At 45.3% G+C, this 9,076-nt stretch overlaps 1 protein-coding gene across 3 annotated transcripts in view; it reads right to left on the bottom strand.

Moving 5' to 3' along the window:
* Positions 1-1,353: 1,353 nt before the first annotated feature.
* kirrel1a (kirre like nephrin family adhesion molecule 1a) overlaps positions 1,354-9,076 on the bottom strand; it is a 33,815-nt gene continuing 26,092 nt past the window's right edge. Inside the window, exons 10-15 of one of the 3 annotated variants that reach the window (XM_056442893.1) lie at positions 8,835-8,935; positions 7,134-7,350; positions 6,169-6,276; positions 5,902-6,029; positions 5,549-5,662; positions 1,354-3,108 (exon numbers count right to left, since the gene is read on the bottom strand). In XM_056442893.1, the coding sequence (XP_056298868.1) occupies positions 2,302-3,108; positions 5,549-5,662; positions 5,902-6,029; positions 6,169-6,276; positions 7,134-7,350; positions 8,835-8,935 (1,475 nt within the window). In that variant the 3' untranslated portion in view covers positions 1,354-2,301. The remainder of the gene's footprint in view (positions 3,109-5,548; positions 5,663-5,901; positions 6,030-6,168; positions 6,277-7,133; positions 7,351-8,834; positions 8,936-9,076) is intronic. The other 2 variants (XM_056442895.1, XM_056442894.1) reach the window with 2 other exon arrangements.

Raw genomic sequence — 9,076 nt, 5'->3', positions numbered from 1 at the left:
CTCCGCTCGGCAACAGCCAACAGACTTGTGACTCCGTCACTTCGAGCTAACCACTAGAAATCCAGACTGTTGCTGTCCTGGCTCCTGATTGGTGGAACGAGCTCCCCACTGACATCAGGACAGCAGAAGGTTTCTACATCTTCCGCCGGAATCTAAAAACACATCTTTTCCGACTATATCTGGATTAAAACACAGATTTGCACTTCAGTGGCACTTAAATAGCTCTTATTATGGTACTTTTGTAGTTTGACTATGTTGAGGAAATGTTACTTTCTGTATTCTTGTTGTTCTTAGTTTGTACTCTAGGTTGAAATGCACTTATTGTAAGTCGCTTTGGATAAAAGCGTCTGCTAAATGACATGTAATGTAATGTAATATAACAGTGTTTATATGTAGTGTCCAAGGCTTCAATGCCAACACAAAATAGGGAACTTGCCCATCCCCGTCTTCCCAAAGATGACACACTTTTTTATATAAAAAACAGTGCTTTTATTTATGTAATACTGTGGAAAAATAATTACATACCATTTTTAAAAAATATTGAAGGTAATGAAATTAAAAAATGAGAGTTTGATAACGTTCGTTGTAGATCTTTTGAACAGCTGTCTCTGCTACGAAGAACAGTACAATAAGATAAACATTGGATTTTTCTAAATTCAAAGACACGATAATACAGGATACAGTCCTACCAGAGGTATAAAAGTACTGCAACGGGATTGTGAAGTGACAATGACATGGACGTATACTGAAACACACACCCGCACACTTAAGACACGGACATGCACACACATACTGTATACACACGGGCATGCATACAATAGCTGCGCGCACACTCGAGTGGGGCGCTGCGTGTTTACAGTATGCTTCCCATCCACACGTCTACACAAACACACTGTACAAATCGATGTGCGCGCCAACGCCCGCACACTCCTTCTTGATCTCTCTCTCTCGCACTCGCACACCCACACACTCGCAGTCATACATTACTACATGTCAATATTGTGGACAAGACTTCATTGAACCTCTCCGTACACATTCTCCTCCGGCCTTTTTTTTCCTCTTTCTTCTTCTTCTTTTCTTTTTTTTTGGCAGACAGACGATGAGGAATGATTAAAAATGGAAATGTGCGACACGTTCCCCTATAAGGCCACTCAGTTCTTAAAACCAACATCTGTGTTTTTCTCTCGGTCTCGGCACCGAGGAGCTCGGAGGAGAAGAAAAAAAGGGCTCCAGCCCACGAAAAAATGTCTGGGAATGACTCAAGGCCCCAAAAAGCCTGCTTCGTAAAGCAACAGTCCCCGAATAGAAGGAGCGTCTACTGCATATACATGGTCTACGGTGAAGAACAACATGAACACTTGGCACGAGGTTTATTTGATGCACTGATATACCCGTCCTGAAGTCAGGCTCTGCTGATGACACGACTCGCCCCCCGCCCCCCGGAGTTAAGCGGGCTCACGCTCAAACGTTTTGGTCCATACATACACAATACATGTTTTACATTGACAAAAATAATTCTGTAATGTTAAAAAATAGAATACAAAGCTCTAGTCTTGGTGTGCAAACGAAAAAAAAGAAGACAATACACAGATATATAAGGGACGTCTAAGCATGAATACTGTAGATGCAGTGCAAAATGAAGACAACCCCCCCGACCCCGACACACGCCTGCCGAACAGGCGTGTACCACTGTACAGAAGGGCATTCTGGGATTCTATATATATATATATATGTGCTCTATGATGATTGAATAGGACAACCAGCGGGAAAAAAAAGAGAAAAAAAAGTACAAAAAGATGGCGGCCAGAAATGACTTCCACTGGTTCGGCATTCACCGCGTTCGACAGTCGGTCGGTTCTCGCTCATCGTTTTTACAAAGTCAGTTCATAGCAAAAGATCTGCGTCCTCTCGTCCTCGCTCTGGTTCTCGCTCTCTGTCCCGGTCTTGATTGTGACTTTCGCCGTCCGCTCTTTCAGAGCTCAGATATACAAACACATCGGGAGTGAGGGAATTTTAAAACGGTGTGGAATTTCCCTTCCCTGTCTCACTAAAGCTCCTTCATCGCCTTTTTTTTTCTTCTCGCCGTCTCTCGCTCGCTCTCCGTCTCGCGGGCACGGTCCTCTGACTCTGTGCATGTGTGTGGCATTGTTTGTTCTCGTATGCGTTTGTGTGTGTGTGTGTGTGTAAATCTATAACTGCGTGTGTGTGTGTGTGTTTTTGGGATGTGACGCTATTTCTAAGATGCTTCCTCATGCTTTGCTGAGACTGCGAGGTGGTTACGCCCCCCCCCCCCCCCCCGCCTCACACATGAGTCTGCATCCTCTGTGTGTGCCGGGTGTGGGAGTAGTCAGAGTGTTGCGAGGTGTAGGAGAAGCGAGTGGAGCTGCCGTACTTTCCGAGTCCAGTCTCTGATCCTGAGGGAGCAGGACCCCCTGGACCCACGCCAACCCCAGGGACCACCAGCCCGGGTCCCAGCCCAGGTCCCACCCCGGGTCCCACCCCGGGTCCCACCCCGGGTCCCACTCCGGGTCCCACTCCGGGTCCCATTCCGGGTCCCACTCCGGGTCCCACTCCGGGTCCCACCCCGGGTCCCACCCCGGATCCCACCCCGGATCCGACCCCGTACATCTCATAGGAGGGGCAGGCCTCCAGCGTGGCCAGGCTGGACGGAGCGAACCCCATGCGGTAGGTCTGGTAATGCGAGGGGTACCCGTAGTTGTCGTAGGCCAGCTGGGAAGTGGAGTCCAGGAGGCTGCAGTCTCCCGGGAAGTCGCCGGCCACGGGGGCGGGGTTAGGCGGGGGCTGCTGGCTCTGGCCCGCGCGGGTGAAGGTGTTGAACTGGGCGTAGCTGATGTGGGACAGTCTGGAGGGGGGCCGGGGGTCATAGCAGGCCTGAGGGCGGCCCGGGGAGGTGAGGGGGCCAGGTGGTCCGGGGGCCCCTCCGCTAGCCGTGGCCCCCGAGCCTCCGGCACTGCTGCTGATGGATGCGGCTCCGCCCGGCGTTCCCGCGGGCGAGCGGTAGTCGGAATAGTGCAAGGTGGAGCGGGAAGCGGGGCGGCCTTCATCGTGGGTGGAGGCGCGCACGTTGTAGTAGCCGTTGGTGGGGTCCTGGAGACGGAAGCAGAGAGGGCTTTAGGATGAGGGAATACATGTTCTACACGCCTGTGTTTAGAGTCAAAGAATAAAAATGATTATAAGATCCTTTTCGTTTTGGAGCAGATTAACAAGAAAAAAACCCCAAAGGGATCATTTGTGTTGATGCGTTCAGGCGTCCATGTTTCCTCTCTCCTCTCGTGCGTGTTAATCCCAGATTGTCTGGTTGAAGGACGGACGCTCTCCCTGCTCATTGCACCCATGTCATATCGCTCTGCTATTATTTCTGACATGATTCTGCCGCCTCGCTGACTCTCGTGTGTCCGACGTTCACCCCCCACCCAACGCCGTCTCACTGCGTCGGAGCTCCAGCCTCTCGGGCCTGGCTGAGGCTGTTGTCGGGTGATCTCGCCATCACCTGGGGTGGATTCATGTCTGCGCTTCTTCAAGGCAGCACTCCAGCTACAGGGCTGGCGTTTGCCCTCACGAAATATTCATGTGGAGGGGGGGGGGGGGGGGGGTGCAACAGAACATTTTGGCAGCTTCACGCGTGAAAATGCATTCAGCGCCTCATTCATCAGCCCCGCAGCGTCAAAATGCAATAAATGATTCATGCCAGCTGAATGGGCAGGGTATGCCTGAACAGCCTTCTTCTTCTTAACATGTATTTACAATTGTTTGTTGTTGTTGTTGTTGTTGTTGTTGTCTTTAAACATCTTCAAATGAGTGGGACAGCCTTTTTGAGCAATGACCTCACATCCCTGGAGTGAGATTGAGGGGCAGAGAACACCTGTAATATTCCAGAGTAGCTCGTATTTACACATTTTATTCTAAGCAGCCGTTTGGTATCCAGTTTATTTATGAGACCTGAGATCTCGTTGCTCGTCTGATTTTTCCCTTTTGAATTGAACCTGCATTTAATCTTGACAAAAGCCAGACTGGTGCTGTCTGGTCTTTGTCTTCTCCCGTCTGCTGCAGATGCACAAGTGCACCCTCTAGAGGCTCACACGTGAAGTGTTAATATATATATATATTTATATATACTGTATATATCTCTAATGGAATTAAACTTTTAGAACCAATAAGTATTACTCTACAAACATCAAACTCAATGTTTCGCAGTAGTCGTGAACTTTTGAATGGGAAAAATCAATACTTGTCAATGAACCTAGATTTTGTAGATAAAATCTTTAGTTAGGATTATATATATATGTATATACACTACTGTTCAAAACGTTGGGGTCCCTTAGAAATGTCCTTATTGTTCAAAGTAGAGCACTGTTTTTATCAATGAAGATATCATAAGATTAATCATAAATGCACTCTCTACATGTTAATGTGTAAATGACTATTCTCTGGTGTTTAATGAAGTCTCTACAGAGGTGTGTAGAGGCCCATCTCCAGTGTTCTAATGGTACATTGTGTTATCGCCTTAGAAGACTAGCGGAGGGGTAGAAAACCCTTGAAAAGCCTTTTTATGTGAGCGCAGCTGAAAACAGTTATGCTGGTAAGAGAAGCTATAAAACTGGCCTTCCTTTGAGCCACAAATTTGAAGAACAACATTAATATTTACAATAAAAATCGTTATTTTTAACCTTGTCAATGTCTTGACTATATTTTCTATAAATTTTGCAATTTATTTGATAGATATAAGTGTGAGTTTTCATGGAAAACAACAAATTGTCTGGGTGACTCCAACATTTTAGATGGTAGTGTATATGAAGACGGCTTCATTCATAGTATTACACCCTTTAAAATACCAATATTTTAATATGATTATCACCTCTGTCAGGTAATAATAACTTTATTTATATAGCACCTTTAAAAACAATGTTTACAAAGTGCTCCACAGAGTCAAAGCAAAACAAATGGAATAGCAAGAAACCAATATTACATTTAAAAATATATATTAAAATTAAAATTAAAAATAAACAATTAATTAAAAACCAAATAAATTAAAAATAAATTAAAAACAGACAAACTAAATTAGGGGAACCAAATTTCTGCATAAAAAGACTAGATCAGACTAGATCACTTAAAAGCTGTTCGATAAATATGGGTTTTAAGAAGTGATTTAAAAGAAGTTACTGATTCTGCAAGCCTTATCCCCTCCGGTAGACATTTCCACCAGAAAACAAAAAGTTGCTCCTCATTGGATGAAAGTCATCACTCAGAGTCACCATGTCATTACTGAGCAGGATATTTGCAGCCCTGTAAGGTATGAATAGAATGAAACCGTGCACCAAAAGGACCTAAACAAGACCTCACGTTGACACTGGCATCCTTTTAGTACACACGTTTTGACTTTTTATTGAACTTAATGTGTTTTTCTACCTATTTCTGCCACTGTTAGATACCGCCTCATGTACAGTTTGAGTGTTCTAGCACAAAAAGCGTCGACATCGTCGACAGTCTGCGTCGGGATTTGACGCGAACGAGTGTTTAATGAGCTCACCTTCAGGTCATACTCCTGGCGGGTGTCCAGGGTGTCGCTGCGGAGGTCGGACTTGAGCTCTATGTCATCTTTAAAGGGCTGATTGGAAGGAGAGAAGGACACAGAGGGGAGAAACTAAACCGTCAAACAACGAAACAAAAAAACAAAAAGGAGGAGAGAAAGGTGCCATAACGAAACGGAAGAGGGAAGGAGGCAACAGAGTATGACAGGAAAAGAGAAAATGGAATTCAAAGAGTTAAAGGAGCAATTACAAGGGGAAAAAAACACAGTTTCATTTGGTTTAAAAAGGTGCAGGGAGCGGTCACTGAGTGAATGTGGTGCGGCCTGAGCACACGAACCCCGCCGCCGCTCACCGAGTACATGGCCTTGACCATGCGCGACGCCGTGGACACGCTGCCGGAGTCCTCCTCCAAGCTGTGGGTCTCCTTGTTTATCGTCTCCACCTTGATGTCGGGCTTCCCCAGCGTGACCCCGCGCCGACCTGGAGGCAGAAACACGCGGCGAGGTTGAGCGCGGCTGGACGCGGTGGGCCGAGGGCGTGTTCACACGAACGCGTCGACTGTAGATGCGGATGTGGTCTTTATCGTGTCGGCGTGAGGCACATGGAGGGTACGACTCACTGCCTTTGCGCTGCCGGTAGAAGATCAAAACGAGGACCAGCAGAAAGATGAACAGGAGGATGGTGGAGCCCACCGTCCCACCGGCAATTATCCCCACCGGGACGTCCTCTATAGTGATGGGTTTGCGAGAGAGAGAGAGAGATGGATGGAGAGACGGATTGAGTCAAGATGCAAATGTTTGTATGTCAATAGCTACACAATCCAGATTTAATGCAACAAACATATCTTTCAAACCTAAATTATATACATTACCATTCAAAAGTTTGGGGTCACCCAGACAATTTTGTGTTTTCTATGACAACTCACACTTTTATTTATTTAAATTAATTGCAAAATTTATATAAAATATAGTCAAGACATTGAGAAGGTTAGAAATAATGATTTTTATTGTAAATATTAATGTTGTTCTTCTTGTGGCTCAAAGGAAGGCCAGTTTTATAGCTTCTCTCACCAGCATAACTGTTTTCAGCTGCGCTAACATAAAAAGGGGTTTCAAGGGTTTTCTACCCCTTCGCTAGTCTTCTAAGGTGATAACACAATGTACCATTAGAACACTGGAGATGGGCCTCTACACACCTCTGTAGAGACTTCATTAAACACCAGAGAATAGTCATTTACACATTAACTATGTACAGAGTGTGTTTATTATTAATTTAATGTTATCTTCATTTATAAAAACTTTACTTTAGCTTTAATCTGAACAATAAGGACATTTCTAAGTGACCCCAACCTTTTGAACGGTAGTGTATGATAGATAAAGTCAAATCAAGATGTCTGATGAAACATAGAAACTACGTTCTTTCTTTGGCATCATTCTTTTCTACTTCTCAAGAGTTTTAAATAATGTAAAGGTGCAATAACTCATTTTAATCCGGGCACGTCTTGCTAAAAAAATCAACCGTGTTCTCCCTTTGCTATTTTCCTTCTTTTCGGTTTTTTTAAAGAACGAATTCATAAAAACCCACCGGTCTCCTCCAGTGTGATGATCATGGTGCCCGGGCCGAACGAGTTCCAGGCGGTGCAGTTGTAGGTGGACAGGAAGTCCGACTCCATCACGTTGTTGATGGTGAGCGTGGAGAGGACGCCGCTGCCGTCGGCCGACAGTTTGCTCTGCTCCACCGTGTACCTCTCCAGCAGCGTGCCCTTCTCCTTCTCCCACACGTTCTCCTTCCACGCCCACACCTGCAGCACACACACACACACACACACACACACACACACACACAGTTCAGTGCTATTTGGGAGAGTCTTGAGTACAAAATTCCAGTCGCTCTGTCTGATTAGATATTTGTCTTTTGCTCCGACAGGCCGTCGACCAATGAAAGCAATGGCCTTCATACGGAGCTATAATAACAACTGCTGCACCATTACACAGTAAATGTCACATGCATGCGGTGATGCACTCATGCATGCACACAGATGAACACATTAGTCTGCCATAATAAATGTGTCTACACACAGTTATTCTTGTGTGTGCAAAAGCACCAAAGCATCAACACATCATGGAGAGAAGAATTCAAATGTTACTGCTATATATATATATTAGGGCTGTGAAACGATTACAAATTTTAATCAAATTAATCACAGGTTTCTGTGGATTAATCATGATTAATCACATATTACCGATATTCTCGGTATATTTTTGTGAGAACATAAAGATTTATGACAAAAGACGGATATATACATTTATATGGGGGGGGGGGTGCAAGTGACTTTTTTTCGCGTTATTTTTCACAGCACTAATATATATATATATGTATATATATATATATAAAAATACCATTCACTGTGATACAATACATGAAGCTTGTAAACCAAATTATGTATTTTTCTTTTTTGTGCTCTTTTTTTTGGAAGAGGATTATCAATCAGAATCACAACAGGAAACACAAATAATGGATCAATTCACGGACGTGACATGAGAACACGCATGTGAACACGCGCTGTGCGTGACCGGCAACAGTCTGCATGTTTCAGCAGAGCGGAGTGGAGGTGGAGGTGGAGGTGGAGGTGGGGTTGACGGAGCTGGTGCGAATCTTGAACTCTAACTTTCAAGCCGCTGAAAGCAGCTGTATTATTCAGCATCAACGTCCTGTACGAAGGCGGAGTTAATTATGCATAAACCCACATGTTCCCATAATCTGCCCACTTATTCCAAATGTGGATAATCTCCTGGCTGTGGCGTTTACCGGGACAACTGTTCCTCTCCTTTATATTTTATCAGTCTTTTTCTGTCCCAACCCTCCGCCGCCTGCATTCGGAGCGCCCGAGTCAGGACGGATCCGTCACAGACCGCGACGCCGTTATACACGGCCGAGTGGAGAAAGCATCCGGGCTGATTTCTGACGCAGGAGCTAAAAGCGGACCGGTTTAGTGTTGGTTTGTTTATGTGATGTGATGGAGGGGACATTCTGTGAGAGTTTAAGGGTGAGTCACCACGCGTAAAAAAGAAGAAAAGAGGACGGCGGCGTCTAAGAGCATTCAGCGTGTTAGGACCCCCGCTGCACAGGAGCAGCGAGCGAGGTGCACGTGATCGAAGCTTCTCCCTGTCTGTCAGTTTCCTTTTGTCTGAATAATTGATTCTGGGAGGAAATGTGAACATTTTGGTGACAGAAATGTTTCCTTTTTATCTTTTTTTGTCCATTTTATGTGGTTTTTGTACTTACAATCTTATCCGGAGGAGGCGTACTGGCGATGTAGCACTTCACCTCTCCTCTCTCCCCTTTCACTGCGTACTGGACCGGCTCACTGGAGATGATAGGCGGACCTGCATTGGTCCAACACGAGAGAGAAACGAGATTAATGCACACGTCCATACGGGGGAAAAAACACAAACAAAAGACGGGTGTTTTTTTACCCATCCTTTTTATTGCTGAAAGACATCGACCTTCCCAAATAAATGGCCGCC

The sequence above is a fragment of the Pseudoliparis swirei genome, chromosome 21 (assembly GCF_029220125.1).
Source record: "Pseudoliparis swirei isolate HS2019 ecotype Mariana Trench chromosome 21, NWPU_hadal_v1, whole genome shotgun sequence".
Lineage (NCBI taxonomy): Eukaryota > Metazoa > Chordata > Actinopteri > Perciformes > Liparidae > Pseudoliparis > Pseudoliparis swirei.
Note: the sequence above shows the minus strand (reverse complement) of the source record. Positions and strands in the feature narration are given on the sequence as shown.